Raw genomic sequence first — 21,791 nt, forward strand, 5'->3', positions numbered from 1 at the left:
TTTATTTTATTTATGTATTATTTGTTTGTTTGTTTGTTTAGCCAGGCAGGGTTTCTCTGTGTAGGCTCTCCTGGGGCTTGCTCTGTAGACCAGGCTGGCCTTAAAGTCAGAGATCCTCCGGCTAGCTCTGTCTCCCAGCAGCTGAGATTAAAGGTGTGCACCACCACACCTGGTGAGTGACATGTTTATATTTTGTTCCCTGGTAACCAGCTGGGTTTGTACATGGACCATCTCAGGCTATTTTATCTGAGATATTAGAAGACTCTTTCCTCTTGTCATGACTAATACTTGTCTTTCTCTGAAATACTGCTTCCTCTTTGTTGATTTCATGTGATAATCGTCAGAGGGCCTGCAGGATATGTCTAGTGTGACATGATACAGAACAGGAACATTCTCTGATGTGACTAGATTCTCAGTACTTAGGAATCACTGGTGGTCAGACCTGGCAAGTAGGCTGCCCCTCAGTGGGTGTGGTCAGCACTCATGATTCTGCGGTAGGCAGGAGGAAGTAGCATTTTAACTGGAGAGCTAAAGCTGAGCTTATACAGAGCTGGCCTTTGATTTTCCCTGCCAAGTACTAATGTCACCTCTTACTTTCAACTGTGTCCTGCTGCTGCTGCTACTACTACTTATAAGTAAGTACTGGCCGGTACTTCTCAGTTGGAGAAAGATTATTTCACAGAGGGATAGATAGCGATACAAGATGGGTGTAGTGATGCTATTTGTAATAGCATATGTTTAGAAACAACCTAAATGTCAACCATGGGAGACTGGGTAAGTAAATTTGACATATCCATGATACAAGCAGGAAGCCTAATTGAACAACATGATATAGATGCTGGCAATCACAAGGCCACAGAGAAAATCAAGGTGCACAGTTACGTGTGCAAGCATTGCCAGGGAACGGCAGTGTGTGCACATTTTTTAGTGTTAGGCTCCAGGAGTGGGGCCGGGGGAATGGGAAGAGTTGGTAGAGGGTATCCAGCTTCCATGTACCTTTCATGTGGTTTGAATAGATTATCATTCAGATGTGTGTGTTATTAGAAAGGAATTTATTTTAAACATCAATATAACATATGAGGAGTTTCAAATATGCAAGCTACTAGTTTTGTTTTGTCAGAGCTTTTATTTGAGAGAGAGACAGACAGAGAGAGAGAGAGAGAGAGAGAGAGAGAGAGAGAGAGAGAGTTACTTTTCCTTTGCTGATGAGCAGACAGCTAGCACAGATGAGTGGGCCATTTTCCTGGCCAACAATTCCCATTTTTCTGAGTATTGACTCCATTAGCCCAGGTTATTTTACCTTCAAAAAACTGTTCACGATTCTTTGAGGGCTCAAAAATGTGTGTGTGGGGGAGGGGGGATTAAGAGCCCACAACACATGGGAATGGAGAGAAATGCAAGTTCCCATGTTCCACCTCAGACCAATGGAGGCAGACATTTTAGAGACTGAGCACAGGTCCCCCAGGCTGGCCTCAAACTCACTGCAGCTCTGCCACCGACTCCTCAGTACAGGGATTAAAGGTATAAGTCATCACTTATTGGTCTTTCAATTTGTTTTTTGAGAGATGATTGCATCACTCAGGCTAGCCTAGAACTTGCTCTGTAGTTCAGTCTGGTCTCTAATTCAGATCTTCCTGTCTCTATCTGCCAGTTCCCGGATTAGAGACATGTGCAATCATAGTAAGTGTTTGAACGGGACTCTCTTCTGCTGCTTCTGCTGCCTCTGAAGTCAGAGACTCATTGGCACAGTCAATCCTCCTCCCAACAGGGCAGCCAGAGTTTCCTCTTTTATTCTGTGAGGCATTACCAACAGAAATGGACGCTCCTCCTCACCATCTTGCCGTTCTTCCCTCTCTGTGTAGGGTCTTTGGAAGAAAAATTTGAAGTGGAGGTCGGTAAGAATGCATATCTGCCCTGCAGCTACATTCTACCTAGCTCTAGGACACCTGTACCTGTGTGCTGGGGCAAGGGACCTTGTCCTTGGTCACAGTGTGCCAATTGGGTGCTCCGCACTGATGAAAGAAAGGTGACACATCAGAAATCCAGCAGGTACCAGCTAAAGGGGAATTTCTACAAAGGAGATGTGTCCCTGACCATAGAGAATGTGACTGTAGATGACCATGGGACCTACTGCTGCAGGGTACAATTCCCTGGTCCAGGGAATGATCAAAAATTAAACCTGGAACTAGTCATCACACCAGGTGAGTGGACCTTTCCATGTCCTCTTTGTCTGTAAGAATCACCCATGGGTCATGATATCATAATAAACATATGGATTATTATCATCTCTGACTTCCCTAGTCCTGGGGTGGGGTAGGAAGAACTGGGATGAAGAGACCTCACCTGTGAAGGCCAGTGATGTGTTTTCATACTTAAGGATGCAGTCTAGAGAAGGGGAGGAAAAGCTAGAGAGAGGTTCAAGACCCTGTCTGATTATTAGTCCACATGGAAACTATTTTCATTATTATTTTTCATTTTAATTTTTTCATATGATATATTTTGATCATATTCTTTCCCTTCCTCCAAATCTTACCAGATTCTCCCCACCTTCCTACCCACACAACTTCATGTTCTTTCTGTCTCTTAAACACACACACACAGAGAGAGAGAGAGAGAGAGAGAGAGAGAGAGAGAGAGAGAGAGAGAGCGCAGATAAGTAAAACCAATAAAATGAAAAATATCAAACAAAAAAAGTGCATAATGTCAAATGGAGTCTGTTTGTGTTAGCCAACTACTGGGCAAAGGGCCTGCTCTTGAGTGTGGCCGGTATACCCAGTGACACTCCATTGGAGAAAACTGGATTTTTTCCCTTTCTCAGCTGTTATCAATTGCAAATGGGTTCTTAGTTAGGAGTGGGACTCTGTGTCCACTTCCTCTCTCAGTGCTGGAATTTTGTCTGGTTTGAGTCTATGTATGTCCTGTGTGTGAGCACTGTCATTGTCCCTGTGAGCTCATATGTGCAGTGGTCCTGTTTAGTTTGGAAGACTGTTTCCTTGGAGCCATATACCACCTCTGACTCTTTCAATCTTTCCACCTCCTTTTGGTGCCTTGGCCCCACCTACAAGCCAGAGGCATTACCATATCTGGAGATGGATTCTGATTTTTTTTCCCACAGAAATCTACTTCAGGTAATCAGGAATATGGACCACTGGGTTGTATGTGTGTGTTAAGAAGGTGTATATGTGCATGTTCTTGTGTTTTAATGTTTATACTGGATAGGGTTAAGTATATAGCTCAGCAAAAAAGCCCAAGTTTGACTCCCCAGCACCACACAAATCAAAAGATTTTAGAGCACAAAAGTTGTGGTCATATGGAGCAGAGTTCCAATCAATTCTCCTTACTAATTGTGTAATATTGGAACATTATTTCAAATGTGTGGCCTCTTCAGCTGTAAATATAGTTAACCACCACATAGGCCACTGAAAGGATTCTGCTGGCTGATGTTTATGCAGAGCTTTAGTGTGACCTCCATCACTAATTAGGCTGACAACCACATCCGGCCATGGTTACACATCTGAAGTGTGTGCTATCCTCTCTGTGACTGTGTCCATGTAGGTTTGAAGGCGAGGCCACCTGTCTCTTCATTTCCCATCTTTGATGTGTTCTCTGTTGCCCTGTGGATTCCCTCACATAAAGCCTTATTCCTGGGCAGGTGAGAGGGCTCAGTGGGTAAACTCATTGTCAAGCCTAATGTACCTGAGCTTTGTCTTTGCAACACATGTGGTTAAAGGAAAGAACAGACTCCCAATAGTTGTTCTCTGACCTGCACGTTCCCATTCCCCAATAAATAAATGTGAAAAAGAAAATCCTGATCCTTAATATTCTTTTCCGACTCAAGCCAAATTCACCCTGCCTACAACTGCTCATGGAGACCCTGCTACAACTTCTCCAAGAACCCTAACCACCAAGAGAGATGGCTTCCGATGGAGACATGAGCACAGGGGTATGTGTTTAGCTTGTATGTCAGTTCACAGAGTTTTGAACATAATAAATAGCTAAGAAAATCACTTTTTACACTTGAGATATTATTTGAGGTGAGTAAAGTGGTGGCTAGAAATGTTGGCCCCTGGTAGGATTCTGGATAAGTCACAAACTAGCCAAGTAACCTGGGTCAAGGCCTTTCAATTTCCTGGAACTCTGCTTCCTCTTCTGTCCAACGGGCATGGCACGGAGGCCTCTGGATTTCCTGTCTCAGGAAATGACATCCCCTCTCCCCATGGAGAAATTACTTTGGATATCCACAGATTTTGCTATACAAAGAAAGAGAAATATCCACTATAGCCATCATTTCATTTAGAAAGATAGTCATTTGGGGCTGGAGATGGTTCAGCTATTGCAGGCTAAGGCTCACAGCCAACAAAGGCTTCAACGTACTTAAAAAGTTTTAATTTTATTTCATTTAAATAAATTAATCTCTCTCTCTCTCTCTCTCTCTCTCTCTCTCTCTCTCTCTCTGTGTGTGTGTGTGTGTGTGTGTGTGTGTGTGTGTGTGTGTGTGTGGTCATGTGCCATGGATGGCATGTAGAGGTAAGAGAGAAACTTGGAGGCACCTGCTCTCTCCTTGCACTGTATGAGATGAGGGGATTGGACTAAGGTCTCAGGGAAGTGCCATTATATGTGGGTCATTTTGCTGACCCTTACTTAAAATTTGATTTAAAAACTTTTAATCAGAAATGATTCTATTTTAGTTAAATATTAAATAAACTTAGTGTAATTGGTTATTGTCTTCATTATTTTCTGATTTACTCTGGGCTAGCACTGTTGCTTATATTCAGGGCTAACAGATTGATTACGTGAAATCAGGGCCCTTTCTAGCTGAATGTAGGCCATCAGCTTTCTCAGATTTCAGCTACATAAGAAGGAGCTGAATTCTTCCTAAGGTCAAGGTTGGAAGCTGTCCCAGAGGACAAATAGGACAGAAGAAGCTGACCTTAGGACACACTGATCAGGGAGGTTAATCTCATCTTACTTCTGCTCTTAAACTCTATAAAGCTCTTTTTATTTTTCTTTAAGGGGAGAGAAAAATAGGTTAAGTCTCATCTCATTATGTCAGACATCTCAAAGGCTACAACTTCAAGGATTTCAATAAGAAAATGGGTCCAGAATGGTTAGTCCAGTGCCTGGTCACAGTGTGTTCTCAGTGTACATTAGCACCTGTCACCAACTCTGTCAATACGGCCATAAGGCAGAATGAGAAAATGGTTGGGTCCTGCAGCGAGAGTAAACCGGGTCCTAAATCCAACTCTTCTGGCCAATTCTGAACTGAGTAGTGTTGCCACCGTTCTCTGAAGTTTAGGTTTCATGTGTCACGGGCAGAGTTCTTCTCTAAAATCCTGTTTCTGGGTTGGTGTGTTAGTGCAGTAGGTAAAACCCCTTGCCACCAAGGCTGTCAACCTGAGTTGGATCCCAGGTTCCTAAATGATAGAGAAGGAACTCCCACAGATTGTCCTGTGACCTCCATATGTACAGCATAGCATGCCCATGGGCACATACACACAAACACACACACATACACACACTTGCACACACACATGCACATTAAGATAAAATAAAATAAAACTCTGTTTCTTCACCTGAAAATGGCAAAATAGTGGTATATATATATGATTAAGATTGGGGTTAGGCATGATGGCACATGCCTTTAATTCCAGCACTTGGGAGGCAGAGGCAGAAGGGTCTTTGTAAATTCCATGCCAACTTGATCTACATAGCAAGTTCCAGGACAGCCAGGGCTATATAGAGAGGGACTCTGCCAAAAGAAGAAACAAAACAAAACAAAACAAAAACCCATTCCCCCCACCCCACACTCCCAAAAAACAACAAATCAAACCAAGAAATGATTCAAAGAGTCGTAGTGCTCAGAGCCATCCTTGGCACCTCGGTGCCAAGTAGACAGTAACTGTGGCATCTGTAGACATTCATGACCATGTTGTCCCTCCTTCCTGCTGACTAAGCTCTAGTGCAATCTTTGGTTCCCCAAGAAAAACAGAAAACAACATTACGGTCATCTCTTGTTCTTGTTTACAGCAAAACAAAATGGGAAAGAAGTAAAGAGGTCAGAGCTGGAGTTATAGCTTAAGTGGCAGTCTGTCTAGCCATGGAAGGCCTGAATTTTATCCAAAATGCCACATAAATCAAGTATGATGCCATAGGCCTGCGATTCCAGCATTCATGAGGAAGAGGTAGGAGGATCAGAAGTTCAAGGTCACCCTGGCTATAGGTCGGGTTTGAGGGCAACCTGGAATACTTGAGACACAATCTCAAAAAGGAAGAGAGAGACACAGAGAGAGGAGGAGACATCAAGAGATGGAGAGAGAGAGAGAGAGAGAGAGAGAGAGAGAGAGAGAGAGAGAGAGAGAGAGAGAGAGAAAGAGAGAGAACAAGTCAGTCCAGTCACTTAGACCAAGAACTCAAGAACTGAATGATGGAGAAGCAGAAGTGAGGTTTCCATTTCAAGTGTTGCATGTGGTGAAGATTCCTGTTTACTTCGAAGTTCCGCTCTGTGGTTTTCAGGCTTAATTGTTTCCAAGTGATGAAAACAAACTGGAGTTTTTTTTTTTCCCTAAATAATTTTAAGCCGAGACTGTCTTTGCAATATTTAAGCCATAGTCAGTCAGGCTTGGATTTGCTGAAAGCCTTTCTGCATCTTGAAGAGTTTCGATTTTGAGGGTTCAGGAATGTGACTGGCTTTTCACAGTCTGACTCAGACAGCCAAATGAGTGGGTTTCCTTAGTTTTCAGGAAGCTGACATCTGTTTGTCCTCACATTGCAGTGTCCACAGGCTCTCCTCCTGCTCCTGTCTTGCTTGTGGCCCTGTCCCCTCTACCTGGTGTCAGTTAGTACAGCCATCAGCCAGATGAGCAGATGAAGAAGTAAATTCACTCAAAGGAGAGACGGTGGCCGGCAGATGAGCTCTGTGAATCTCTTCCTGGTGGGAACATTGCTGGTTGAAGTTGTAGAGGAACTTGAAGTTATGAGAGCGTCTTTAAAGCCGTGCGAGCTTACATGGGAAGGCAGTCTCACTCAGGAAGCAGGGTGTGACTCTTAGTGTCTGTTTCTTCTGTTATCCAAAATGACTAACAGTGTCTCCTCTTTAGAATGTTTGTTTTACTTCTTTTTTTTTAACTTTAAGTTTTGGTTGGCTTCTATTCATTGTATGTAGATCAGGTTTCCTCAGGACAGTTTTGCTCCAGGAGGGTTGTCTGTTCCGACAATATTCATTCTTCATTCCCCCCCTCTCCTCCCCACCCCCATTAGTTCACTTCTTTCACAATATAATCTCACCTCTGTTTCATTCTGTGTGCATAAGTGGTTTTATCTGTCTGTTCTCACTTTTCTGCTCTGAGGACAAAACACTGGCTGAAAGCACTTTGGGGGAGAAAGGATTTATTTCAGTTTGAAGTTCCCAAGGCATAGAGTTCATAATGCTCAGAAGGCATGATAGCGGGATCAGTAAATAGAGAGATCACTTTATCAGTACACTAGAGAAAGACAGACAGAGAGACGGAGAGAGATTGAGAGACAGAGACAGAGTGACATACTCCCTCTAGCAAGGCTTCACCTCCTAAAGGTTCCAATATTCTCCCCCAAAATGTCACCACTGACTAGGGACCAAGCACAGGGGAAATTTCTTACTCAAACCAAAATAGCATTTATATGCAGTCCAGGGTCCACTGAAAAGAGAAAACATGATATTTGTTTTCCTGGGTGAGTAGGGGGGTTATTTTACCCATTTTTTGTTCAGTTGTTTGTTCTGTTGGTATTCAGTTTTTGAAGTTTTCTTTTTTATATGTTCTAGATATTAATCCTCTGAATTATGTAGCTAGCAAAGATATTTCTCTCTTTCTGTAGGCTGTCTCTTCATTATAGAAGCTTTCTAATTCGGGCAATCTCACCTGTCAGTTCTTGGTGTTATTACTGTGACTGGGGTCCTTTTGAGAAAAGTTTGTCTACGCTGGTATCGAGAAGTATTACCCTGGAAGTTTTGAAGATTCACTTCTCATATTAAGTTCTTCGACCCGTGTTGAATTGATTTCTGTACTGAATGAAAAGTAAATATGTAATTTTGTCTTTTCACATGTTTGTCAAAAAAAAAAAAAAAAAAAAAAAAGCAGGTGTCTGTAGCTGGCTGGCTGTCTGCAATCTCCGTCCTATTCAGTTGAGCTACCTGTCTGTTCCATGGCAGTCCACGGCTGCTTGTCGTCACCAGGTCTCTGTCAGCAACTTGAGTTCAGGATTGTTGTTCTTTTAGAGGTCTTCATGAGTTTGAGAATTCTTTTTCCCATTTCTGAGAGGAATGGTCATTAGGATTTTGGTGGGGATTGCATGTGTACACTGTTTTTTGTAAGATAGATATTTTCACATTACTTCTGCTGATCTATGAGAAGTCTTTCTGTATTCTGGGGTTTTGTACCTTTCCTGGAACTCGCTTTGGAGACCAGGCTGGCCTCAAACTCACAAAGATTCGCCTGCCTCTGCCTCCTGAGTGCTGGGATTAAAGGCGTGTGCCACCTACACCCGGCTTCAATTTCTTTTAAAATGTTGATTAGAGAGCTCTTTTGCTTCCTTGGTAAGGTTTAGTCGTAGGTATTTTATCTTAGTTTTTTTTTAAGGTTTATTTATGTTTATTTTATGTGTGTAAGTGCTTTGCTGGCATGTCTGTAGGTGCACTGCTTGCTTATCTGGTGTCCCCAGATCTATATGAGGGCTTCAGATGCTTTGAACTAGAGTTATGGGAGATTGTGAGTCACCTCGTGGGTTCTGGTAACCAAACCTGGTTCCTCTGCAAGAGCTGCAAGTGCTCTTAACCACTGAGTCATCTCTCCAGCCCCTGTATTATTATTATTATTATTATTATTATTATTATTATTATTATTATTTTAAAGACACTGTCATACTATGTAGCCCTAGCAGTCCTGGAACTCACAGTATAGACTGTGTTAGCCTCTAACCCTCAGAGATCGATCTACCTCTGTCTTCCAAATGCTGGAGTAGAAGGTGTGTGCCACCACACCCAACGGTATTTTATTTTTTGCAGCTATTGTTAGTGGATTTTTTTCCTGACTTCTTTCTCATTGTGTCTATTGTTGGCATATAAGAAAGCCGTGAGTTTTGTATAGTGATTATGTGCCTCCTGCTTGCTGAAAGCATCAACTCTAAGAGGTTTCTGGTCCAGTTTTAGTATTTCCTACATACACTATTGTGTCATCTGCAAATAGAAACACTTTGCCTCCATTTTCTATTTGAATCCCTTTTGTTTCTTTCTGTTATTGTCCTAGCTAAGACTTCAAAAATTATATTGAGTGAGAATGGAGAGAGTAAGGGGTTGGAGATTTAGCTTGGTCCTCTGCTCAAAAAAAAAAAAAAAAGAGTGGAGAGAGTAGACACCCTTGTCTAGTTCCTGATTTTAGCTGAAAGTTGAGTTTTCCCCAGTTTATTACAATGTTGGCTACAGGGTTTGTTGTATATAAACTTTATATTGAGGTGTGCTCCTTCTCAAAGTTTTCTTCTGAAACAGAGCCACAGGTAGCCCAGGCTATTCTCTAGCTTGCTGAATAGTCAGAGATGACCTTGAACTCCTGACTCCTGGGTTCTGGGATCACAGGCATGGGCCATCCCGTTTGATTTGTGCAGTGCTGGTGATCAAACATGGGGTTTCTGTAAAAGCTAGGCAGGTACTCCTACGACTTGAGCAGCCCCTTCTACGGCCCCATGTCGAGCCGTGTTCCTTCCGGTCCTTGTTTCTTCTCAACTTGTTTTCTCCTAAAGCCATGTTAAACTTTGTCACTGGCCCTTCCTGCGTCCACTAAAATCACCACCTGATTTCTGCTCTTGAAACTCTCTATGTACTGCCACATCTTTGCACAGCTCCAGGGACTTGACCTTCCTGAAGCGGAGAGGAAGTAAAGAGATGACAAACACATAGACACACTGAAAAGCTGGAATTGGGTAGACTGGGTTCTTGGCTGGAGAAGTCTCGGCACCTGGGAAGCCCAGCATGTTGATTACACAGAGTTGAGCAGGGAGGTGGGGTTACAAGTTTCACTGGTCTCTGTAGGCACAAGCTCTGGAGAGGAGCACTCTTCGGGCTGTGAACATCAGGCAGGGAGAAAGCTCTGGTGGACATTTTCCAAACACACTATCAGTGTTCATACTTGGGTCCCCGAGGAAGGCTTAGTCATCCCTGAGGGAAGGCTTTGTTACTCCCATGGGACTGAGGTATTGGAGCCCTTGACATGGCCCAACCCATGTGTAAATGTAACGGTCTTGTTAAATAAGAAACAGAGCCAATTGCAGAGTTAAAAGCCAAGAGGTCAGAGCAATAGCTGAGAGCTGAAAACCTTACCCTTCACTGCTGCTCTGTCTTTTCTCTCTGTTGTACAAGGTCCTTGTTTTGTGGAATCAAAATAATAATGATTTCAAAACACAATGAAGGGTCTCGAGGCTGGCTTCTGAAGAGCCCGTGATGTCCTGTTGCTCTTGCTGTAGCTTCACATTGGGCAAGGCACCTACCTTATATCTGTGTTTTTTATTTAACAAGACGGTTACATCTACACCCATGTTAACACACGTTCACTCAGGGCTTCCTCCATTGTCCACAATGTACTATACTCAATCTTAGCTAAAAGTTCAGAGAAGCCATTTAAGCTATTTCTGTGAATTACTACAATTATTGATTTGCATATGCTGAACCATTTCTGCTTCTGTTGATGAAGACATTTTGATCATGATACAAGATCTTTATATAATTATTGAATTTGGTTTGCTAGTTGTTTATTATTATTGTTTTTGAGACAAGATTTCACTGTGTTGCCATGACTGGCTGGCCTGGAAGGTTTGCAGATATTTTACTGATAATTTTTTTTGTACAAATTTTCATCAGGAAGATTGACCTTTTGTTGTTATGTCTTTTTCTGGTTTGGGTATCATACAAACCAACATTGGCTCTATGCAATGAGCTTGACAGCATTCCTTCCATTTTATCTATCTATCTATCTATCTATCTATCTATCTATCTATCTATCTATCATCTATCCATCCATCCATCCATCCATCCATCCATCCATCCATCCATCTATCTATCTATCTACCTATCTATCTATCTATCTATCTACCTATCTATCTATCTATCATTTATTTATTTGGTTGGTTTTTAAAGACAGGGTTTCTCTGTGTCATTTTGGTGCCTGTCCTGGATCTCACTCTGTAGACCAGGCTGGTCTCAAACTCACAGAGATCCTCCTGGCTCTGCCTCCCAAGTGCTGGGATTAAAGATGTGTGCCACTGCTGCCCAACTACACATTCCTTCCATTTATAATTCATGAAATAATGTGAAGAACATGGTGGTAGGTTTTTGTTGTTGTTGTTGTAGTTTTAAGGTCTGGTGGAATTTAGCTGTGAAAACATCTAGGCTCTATTTAGTTGGAAGACTTTTAAAAATTGTTGCTTCAATTTCATTTTTGTTAAAAATCTGAGGTTGTTTCAATTTTCTCAGTTTAATTTGGGTAGCTTCTATGTGTTTGGAAACAAATCCATTCTTTTAGATGTTTGATTTGGTGGAATATGTGTCTAAGTAGGCCATATTGACTTTCTAAATGCCATTTTTAGCTGTTGTAATGTTTCCCTTTCCATCTCTAATTTTATGTATTTGGGTCTTTTTTCTCTCTTTTGGTGGATTTGGCCAAGAGTTTACTGATTTTGTCCATCTTTCTATTGATTCTTTGTCCTGGACCTTTTGATTCTATCTCATTAATTTCTACTCTAATGTCTATTGTTTCCATATGCTATTTTAGGGTTTAATTGTTCTTGTTCTTCTAAGACTTTGAGGCACATTATTAAGTTATTACCTGAGGTTTCTCTGATTTTTTTAAATGTAAGTGTGGTGATATTGTGTTCCCCAAAATATTGTGCAGCATAATAAACTTATCTGGGGTCAGAGAACAGAACAGCCAATAGATATAGAGGCCAGGAAATTGTGGTACACATGCCTTTAATCCTAGTATTCCAGAGACAGAGATCCATCTGGATCTCTGAGTTCAAAACCATACTGGAAACAGCTAGGTATGGTAACAAGAGCCTTTAATCCCAGGAAGTGATGGCAGGAAGCAGAAAGGTATTTAAGGCGTGAGGACAGAGGAACTGAAGCCTAGTTAAGCTTTTAAGACTTTTAGCAGCAATTCAGCTGAGATTCAGAGACTTTCAATCTGAAGAAACAGGATCAGCTGAGGAACTGGCAAGGCGAGGTAGCTGTGGCTGGTTCTGCCTCTCTGATCTTCTAGCATTCACCCCAATATCTGGCTACTGGCTTTGTGTCTCTTTTATTAATATTTATTAATAAGACATTTTAAGATTCATGCAACATGTAAGTCTTTACATAGCTAAAGCTTCCCTCTTAGAACTGTGACCATCATTATAGTCTGCAGGTGACGCTATATTTTCATTCAGTTGGAGGGATTTGTTAACTTCCCTCCCAGTTTCTTCAGTGACCCATTCATTACTCAGAGCTGATGAATTCATCACTCGGTCACTCACTTTCCCCGAGTTTGTGTATTTTAGGACGGTTCTTTTCCATACTGAATGAGATAGTTCATTCAAAGTGACAACATGCCTGAGTCCTGGGAAACTGTAGCAATCGTTTTCATTTGAGAGCAACTAAATATCCTGGCAATGAATAATTGTTAAACTTTTTCAGGAGTTTTGTGTCTTTGAAAGTCTGATTAGAATATGACTGAACATTATCAGTGTTACTGGATTGCTGAATCACTCATTAGGCCTCTGGGGGGGAAAAATTCCAGACCCGAGTCTCCATTTCTTACAACATTGGTAATGAATGAAAAAAAGAAATAAAAGGAGGACATGGCTGCTCCTAGGTATGGTGGAGGAGAAGGTTTATTGTAGATATGAAGGAGAGCATAGCCAGAGGCAGAGACATCTGGGAGAATCCAGAGTGAACATACCCTGAGCAAGGCCATGTTAGGAGAAAGGGGCGGGAAGAGGGGAAAGCCAGCAGACCAGGAAACCAGAGGCCAGGAGGGTAAAGGGTAAAAAAGGACCAGCATAGTCAAAATGGCTGGATTATATAGGGAAGGGCAGCCCAGCTCCTGAGCTAGAGAGTTCAGGGTGTGTGTGTGTGGGGGGGGGGGGGGTTGGAGGGTGTCTGCCTGCCTTACCTTGTAACTGAGGGACTGAGGGATGCTGGGAGAACCTGGCAGCCAGGTCAACTTTGGTGTGTTAAATGGGCACCTCACCCTTTTGTCCTGGACTGAAGACCTAACAGAAAGTGGAGTTCATTATCTATGTGAAAGGACATAGCCCTGAGATTGGTTTGTATGCACCCAGTGCCTTTTGTTGGTCTTCTAATTATAGTGGAGCATATGGAGATGAATTAGTAGTAAACAGGATTACTAGTGTGTTTAATTCTTTTCTTTGATTTGGCGTTTAAAACATTCTTAACTATTGTCTGCTTCCTCCCCTTTGTGTGTGTGACAGAGACACAGACTCTGGGGACCCTCCATGATGGAACCCCAACAGTAAGTAACTCTGATGTGCATGCTACCATGGTGCTTGGCTGTGGACTTCCTCCATGACACCCCTTTTATAAGAAAGCCTTACCCTCCTTGACCTCACACTCTGTGGCTTGCGTGTGTTGATAATGGGGGTCTGAGCGCATAGGCCAGTTACTGATGGAAGTGGGACATGAGTTGTAAGATTTCTGGCATATGCTAAGTGTGGAAAACCACTAAGAAGAAGGGGGCATTCACCTCTCTGCAAATGTCACTACTATGTGTCACTGTGGAAGGTTCCGTGACTCTCTTTTCAGGTTTTCCACTTCAATTTTGTTGTGGTTTTGAGACAAGGTGTCATGTAGCCCAGGCTGGTCTTAAACTTACTGTGTAGCTAAGGATAGTCTTGAACTCCCAATCTTCCAACTCCTCTTCCACAGTGCTGGGATGCCCAGATTATATTTTGTAGTTTCTCTTTCTTTTCTTTTGTTTTTTTGTTTGTCTTTGGTTTTTTTTTTTTTTTTTTTTGAGACAGGGTTTCTCTGTGTAGCTTTGGAGACTATCCTGGAACTCACCCTGTAGCCCAGGCTGGCCTTGAACTCACAGAGATTTGCCTGCCTCTGCCTCCTAAGTGCTGGGATTAAAGGTATGTGCCACCACCGCCTGGCTTTATATTTTTTAGTTTTTTTAAATCCATTTTTATGTAAAAAGACACCACTCAGGAATACCCAGAGGCAGGAATTTGCATTCTGAACTATTATGTACTGAATTAGACAGGAAAAAAACACACTAAAAAGCCAGCCAGCAGTAGCAAGTTTAATGACTGGACACTGAGATTTCTCAGTGGGTAAAGGCACTTGCCACACAGCCCAACTACCCGAGGGTGACTCTTAGAACTCCTGGAGGAAGAAGAATCAATTCCTGACAGTTGTCCTCTGGTCACCATGGCTGTGCCATATACCATGGTATGGTTGTACATGTACACACATGCACACACATACCAATAATGAATAGACAAGAATAATAAAAACAACTCTATAGAACCGTGTCTAGAGGCCCACATTCATTTAATTCAATCTCTTATTTGTGTGCTCACAGTCAGTGCCTGACATCTTGTGAGCTTGTCTCTCCCCTCTTGAGATAGAGAGCACATCTAAGAACTTCTGTTGCACACAAGTGCTTAGCACATAGTGCTTTGTACACAGGAATCCTGCTTTCACAGATCTAATGTGTAGTGATTAAATGGATGGTTTAACCTCTGAGATCTATTGGGTCCATTGTTTATGGTTGTATTGTTTTTAAATGTAGTTTTTGTTTATTCTTAGATTATTTTGTACAAGGATACAGTGTTTCAATAATACTCATTAATCCCCCTCTAACTCCTCCTAGTTACCCCTCATGCCTCCTCCCAGGTCCATGTCTCTTCTTGGTCATAACATACTGAGTCTAATTAGTGCTTCCCAAACATGCATGAGTTTTTTTTTAAATAGGGTCTTGATATGTAGTCCAGGAGGACCTCAATTTTCCTACTTTCCAGCCTGAGCCTCCCGAGTGCTGGGATTATGGATGTTCTCCACCATGACCGGTGTCTTTACTATTGTTGTCTTAGAAGGTGGAATGTAGACTTATATTTTAGAAGTAGAAGGATGAGAAATGAGAGAAACAGCAGAACACTGACTGAGTGTTCGTTGAGAAACCGGCTTTGTGCTAATTTTCTCTATAACTCCGTAGGGTCACTGAGCTCTTAGGGATGTGAGATTTGAACCCACGACTGTGTGGTTACAAAGTCTTGGCTCTTACAACACTGCTTTTCTGTGTGAATGGAGGTCTCCCTGAAAGACTGTGAATGTGGACCACTCCAAAACTCCCTTCCTGTGGACACACAATTTTGAAGCAGTGGGTTCCACTCTAAAGCCTCTGTAGGGATGGGGGCAGGTGGGATAAAGGATGACTTCTACACCCACAGCACTGGAGGGAGTCTTTTATTTCCTTGTTAACTACACATATTAAGCTAACACATTTCACTCCTTTTGTGGCTGAGGCTACTCTAGAAAGAGACAGATCAAGGAGAGGAGGTAGGGGGGCGTCATCATTCCTGCAATCCTGAGAGACCCTAAAAAGGAGTAGTCTTCCTCTTGAATCATGAGACTTGCTGAGCATCTGACAAAATCCTGACATCTCAAGCTTGACTTCTGTTTTCTTTGCCCCCAGCAAATTTCCACATGGTCTGATGAAATGAAGGACTCCAGAGAAACCATCAGAACCGCTGTCTACATCGGAGTCGGAGTCTCTGCCGGGCTGGCCCTGGCACTTATCTTTGGTGTTTTAATTCTTAAATGTAAGTTGCTGGATTTTGCTTCTTTTTCTTTCTGATAAATAACAGTTACTATAGGAACAAGGGCAAACCTAAATAGAAATACAACCTTTTAAGTAAACCTGAAGGTGGTTAGACAAGACACCTTTGTCTCTCCATTCGTTGCCTGTTCTGATAACTGGCAATCATTTGAAGTTTCTGGGTGTCAGGCAGATACAATGCTAAATGTTTTACAGACATCTTAGTCATCATCAGTTATAAACTAGGCAGTACTGTTCCTTCCCAGTCTAGGGCAGAGGAAAGTAAAGCTTTGCTGAGAGCAGCTGAGTTCTCCAAGTCTCACTGTGAGCAAGCTATGAGGCTAGATCTTCAGGTGCAGCAGACAACCAGAATTGGCTATCTTTGGGTACAAAAACTAATCTTGGGGCTGATGGGATGGCTTAGTGGGTTAAGGTGCCTGTCATAAGCCTTGATGCCCTGAGTTCTATCCCAGGGACCCACATGGTGGGAGAAGATAACAGATTTCTTCCCTCAGATTGTCCTCTGGCCTCCACATGTGGGCTGAAGCATTTGGGTACCTTCCATCCCTCCCCCTCCCCGATCTCTTCCCATCTCCCCGTCATCCCCTCTCTGTCTCTCTCTAATTAACAGAAAAAGCTGCTCTATTTATTAAATTATAAATATGCCCATGCTTATTAGGAAACCCATCAACACAACCTCTCTCTGTGTGGATTTCCCTGGTGCTTACTCAGGCACCTCTCTTTAACACTGAACCAGGCCTGGGATTCCAGAACTGGGCTTTTTCCTCACAGTGATCAGCACACATAGTTATTTGTCTATATTTAAATGGACAACTTGGGGTCTGGGCATGTAATGCAGTTGTTAAAGTACTTTTGTAGCATGAGGGAAACCCCAGAGTCCCATAAAAGTAGGTGTGGTGACATACTGTAAGTTTTGTGATCCCAGAACTCTCTGGAGGTAGAAGCAGGAGGATCAGAAGTTCAAGGTCATCCTCAGCTATACAGTTGAGTTCCAGGCCAGGGTGGGCTGTCTCAGGGGAAAAAGGTTTTATGTTTTTTTTTTTTCTGTTTGGTCATTGTGCTTGGTCATTGCCACATTAAAGATCCAAATGTTCTCATCAGCCTGAAGCCTTCCACTCTTTCATAGTTGTGATGTATTCTCTTTTCTCTGAGAGCAGAGAAGAAAGCATTGAACCAGAGTGTAATTATAACAGCTTTTCTGCTTAACACACAACAGGGACTATCTATGTAAGGTCATCAGCTGTCTCAGATTTTCACAAGAATGAAGGAAGTTCCTAAAATACGGAACTTCCATTGGTAAAGCTGGGACCATTTGAGAAAAACCAGGATGACTGTGAACTGAAGTTGCCAAGGACTTTAAGGAGGTTAGGTTCTATAACTATGATATACAATATAAAATACACTAGGTACAATTGATATCTGGCTGGGCAACCAGCATACTGACATGTTAAGTAATTTGTCAAAATTCATACAGTTAATTGATGGATATAGTGATTGAAATTAACCTTACTTCTCCAGGTTGTTTTCCTTCACTTTTTGGTAAATGGGTTTTTCCAAGAAAGAAACAACCCATATACACTCACATGAGCTTGTCCAGAGACTGCAGTAAACATTGGGAACTGATCACCTGAACATGAAATCTAGAAGCCATTAAATGATGACAGGAGAAATAATAACATGTACTACTTTTTGAGTTTTTCCAATACCTAGAAATTAGGCACTTTTATAATGTATGTAAAAGATAAGGAGGTATGTAGTTAGAATTTTCCTGCCTTTCGAGTGGACTGTCAACTGACTTAGATGGCCACCCATGCTTCACTACAGCTTAACCTCCTTCAACCCTCTCTCAGTAAGGAAATATGAAAGGTCTGTTTGCTCTGCCATGTCTTCAACCCTTCATTTATGTTTTTATTCTAAACTGTCAATCTCACATCTGTCCTTAAAGTACCACAGATACAATTTTAGTCAGTCCCAAATTCCTTCCATTTTACTAATGGTCACGGATAGCTTTGTCTTTATTGTGGCTAGTCTTTCTGCAATAATGTATTGGTGAAATTATTAAGGCCACTCCACGTAGTTAAAAGGGAGGTTTATTTTGTGGGGTACTTACAAATGAAGGGGTAGGTTACAGGCTCTGGCAAGGGTATAGTGCAGTCTGGCCCTGTTCTCTGGAGAACTCTGCTCGGTCTACCTCCAGCGTCCAGAGTCCGGGAATCAAGAGAGTCACCTCTTCCCGATCCTTCATCTTCTGCTTCCTCCTCCGCCCTGCCTTGTGGGCGTGACCATTACCGAAGCCTCAATGGGGGTTGGAACTTCCAGGCCAATGCTGGGATGGCTATTCACTACAATAATGTCCCAAGTAGACTCCATACTTTGTTCTAAAATGTCTTCTCTTAGCTTTGGAAACACCATTCATTGTATTTGATTGGCCAGTCCTCCCTTTATTTAGACATTTCCTCTTCTGCCTGGTGTTTAGCAGCTGAAGTTCCTCAGGATTTGGCCTTTTTCTCTTTGTAAACCTTCTACTTTTTAACATATTTTCCGTGCACTTACATATTCTCTTTAATCTTTCCAACTCTTAAAATATTGATGCAGCTTGCCTCTCTGTCTAGTTGATAGCTCCACTTTGAAGTTCATATATTCATATGTGAGAAACAAGGTCCACCCACAGGACCCAACTGTCAGGTCCTGGACGTCTCCAATATTTCATTGTCTGTCTATACGGTTGCTTCTGCCAGAAATGTAGACGTCATCCCAGAATCCTCTCTTTTCAACATCTTAATATGTAATCAACTCCAGTCGCAATCTTTGCACAAAATATATCTAAGATTGCTTCATTATTCTGGATCTTGCTTGGTGATTTTTTTTTTATTTCTCTTTCTAATCAGTTCTCCACACAGTATCCAGGTCAGATTGTACTGTGACATCCTACAGGTCTTCCTGTCTCATACCACCCAAATTAGTTTTGTTGTTGTTTTGTTGGTTTGTTTTGTTGACACGGACCTCCTGTATTGCAGGCTTGCCTTGACCTCTTGTTCCTCCTACTGCCACATCCTGAGGGCTGGAATTACAGGATAATAACTGAAAAGGTTTTTGGGACCCAGCCTCAGTTTACCTCTTAGATTTTATTGGGGGAAACTCTCTTGTTCTAGTCTTGGTTTTGGTTTTGACACCAACTCAGATCTTTGCCGAGGAGTCTCTGTTCCTGTAATATTTCCCCTAGTTCTTGACATAGGTGACTCATTCTTTTCTTTAGAACAGACCTCAAAAGTCATGTCCTAACATGCTCCCCTAACCATCTTTAGTTTTGGTTTAATATGCTGCTGGTTTCCTTTTATAATTCAGTGCAACTTGAAATTATTTTTCTGTCCTTCCTTTCCTCCTTCCCTTCCTCCATTCTTCCTTCCTTCCTTCTTTTTTTCCTCACTAGGATGCATGCTTCATGGAGTCAGAGCTCACAACCCCCTGTGTGTGCCCTTGGTGCCTACCAAACTGCAATACACACAGGATAATCCTCATAATAATATTTGCTAAGTAAGAGCTCCACATTATTATTTTTAACATAGTCCTAAGGCATCATCGGTAGGTTGACTTCTTTTGTTCTAAGGCAAGACCAAATTTCACCAAGCCAGTCCAATTTCCATTCAGTCCATTTTATTTCTTATTTTGAATTATCTTAGAAAAGCATTAATTGGTTTTTCTTCCACTTTTATCTAGGGAATTCTTATAAGAAAAAGAAGTTACAGACTTCAAGGTAAGAACATTGGAAGAAGGAAAAAGGTATTGGGGACCTCTACTATCTTATAATTTTATTCTTCCTCTGACAAGTTCTTACTTGGAGCTTTGGAATCTTAGGTTAGTCTTTCTTTGTTTAAGAAATGAAAATCCACCAGTTGCCCTTGTGCACATAGGTCTAAAGCTAAGGTGTATAGTTTGCCTTCTTATTACTAACAAATACTTGTTTATCTCTAATATCCAGGGAACTGAACCTTTAACTGATTGTTTACTGTTTTCATGGTATTACCAAAATGAGAGAAAATGAGAGAGAGAGGAAAACAACAAAACAAACAAACAAACAGAAAGTATAGAATATATAGTTATGAAAAGGTTGTTGTGAAACCCATATTTTGTAAGATAGTACTAAAACACATTTAAAACCCCAACCAAATGAGCAACCAACCACAAACAAACAAACAGAAAGACTAAACAAGTTCACCCCGGTCATGATGTTGGGAAGAAACACAGACTTCCAACTCAATTCTGATTGTGTCTGTACCACATTCACACTTTTCTCTTTGTTTTCAAACTGTTGGAGCTCACAGAGGGTTGAAACAACAGTACACGGGACATTAAAACACTTGACCTTCAACTCCTGTTTGACACTTGAACACCTGTGCTGTCCAGTTCTCAGTAAGCACAGGGGTTTCTCTCGACACTTGGAAGTAGATTGCAGGCATCTCGACACATCAGAGACTTCAGCCGACAGCTCCTAAGAATAGGGAATCTGGTTTACATACCTAGGAAAAGTAAGAGTAATTACATGTCCTTAATTGTTCCCCAAATTACCACCTGAGTTTCTTTCCGTGAGCATCCAGGGGAGGGTCGTGAGTGTCAATGGCTGCTGTCATCAGTGAAGACTGCTCTTTTAACACTATTTATTCTCTGTTGTCTGGGGAATTCTCCTATTAACTCCAGCATTGTATTTTCACAGCCTCATCACACTGGCCAACCTCCCTCCTGTGGGGATAGCGAATGAAGGAGCAGGCAGAAATCGATCAGAGGAAAACGTCTATACCATCGAGGAGAACATATATGAAACAGAGAATTCCAATGAGTACTACTGCTACGTCAGCGGTGGGCAGCCGTCTGTCAGCGGTGGGCAGCCGTCCTGACCATGTCTGGACTGTCACTGCTTAAGGCTCTCCTTCATTTTTGACTTTGGTAGCTTCCTTTTTGAACACTATGTCACCCGAAAAGTTTTGGAGGTTCTGTCCACGGCCACTGAGAAAAAGTGTTCCTGTTTTCTAGGGATAATTAGCTCACTATGCTATGTTGAAATGCATCATAACCTCCAAGTTTCAGGGAAAGGATCTCCCAGCCCAGAGACATGGATGTTGAAGCTCAGGTGTGCCTTGATACATTAGGCATGCTTAGTCTGAGATCTCTGGAGCACCTGGACATTTAGGATTGTGGTGTGTCCACAAAAGGGGGATATTAGGCTAAGATAGATAGGTACAGGTCTTTGTTAATGCAGGCAATCTAAACTGCCCACTGTTTTTTCTAGAGATTTCTGACCTTGAAAGACTAAGAAAGAATCAGGTGGCACATGCCTATAATTACATAACTTGGGAGGCTGATGAAGGAAGAGCGTGAGTTCAAGGCCACCCTGGGCTATGATGATGAGACTTGGTCTTAAAAACAAAAGAGGAAAAAAAAAAAACCCAAGCAAACACACCATGAAGGTCAGAGGGTGAAGTGCTTGTTGTGTAAGCATGAGGAACCTGAATTTGATCCCCAGCACTCATATGGACATGCTAGCGTGTGTCTGTAAACTCAGAGATGAGTGGGTGGTGACAAAGCACATCTCTGGGGTTGGTTGCCTAGTTGGTGAGTTCCAAATCACTGAGAGCCCCTGTCTCAAAATAAGGTGGACTGTGTTCCTGAGGAAAAACAATGGAGGTTGTCCTCTGGTCTCCACACACACATGTGAACATACCTGCACACACACATATGTGGTCACACATGAAAGAAATAAAGGAAGGAAGGAAGGATCAGAAGAGGCCTAAACAGCAGTGAAGGTTCTCTCTGGGCCTGCTGTCTCTGTGTTATGTGTATCTCTACATGACTCTCCTCTGCCTCCGTTAAGACTGCTTCTGAGTGGGGGCATGATGGTGCAGACCTGTAATTAACTGCATCACTCAGAAGCATGCAGGA

The 21,791-nt window shown here is 42.1% G+C and overlaps 1 protein-coding gene across 1 annotated transcript; it reads left to right on the forward strand.

Moving 5' to 3' along the window:
* The first annotated feature begins 532 nt into the window (after positions 1-532).
* Havcr2 (hepatitis A virus cellular receptor 2) lies at positions 533-21,223 on the forward strand. Its single transcript, XM_036198375.1, has 7 exons — positions 533-635; positions 1,863-2,201; positions 3,839-3,943; positions 13,489-13,529; positions 15,714-15,840; positions 19,575-19,611; positions 20,569-21,223. The coding sequence occupies exons 1-7, from the start codon at positions 581-583 to the stop codon at positions 20,747-20,749; spliced, it is 885 nt and encodes a 294-aa protein (XP_036054268.1). The 5' UTR covers positions 533-580; the 3' UTR covers positions 20,750-21,223.
* The last annotated feature ends 568 nt before the right edge of the window (positions 21,224-21,791 follow it).

The sequence above is a fragment of the Onychomys torridus genome, chromosome 8 (assembly GCF_903995425.1).
Source record: "Onychomys torridus chromosome 8, mOncTor1.1, whole genome shotgun sequence".
NCBI classification, from domain to species: domain Eukaryota; kingdom Metazoa; phylum Chordata; class Mammalia; order Rodentia; family Cricetidae; genus Onychomys; species Onychomys torridus.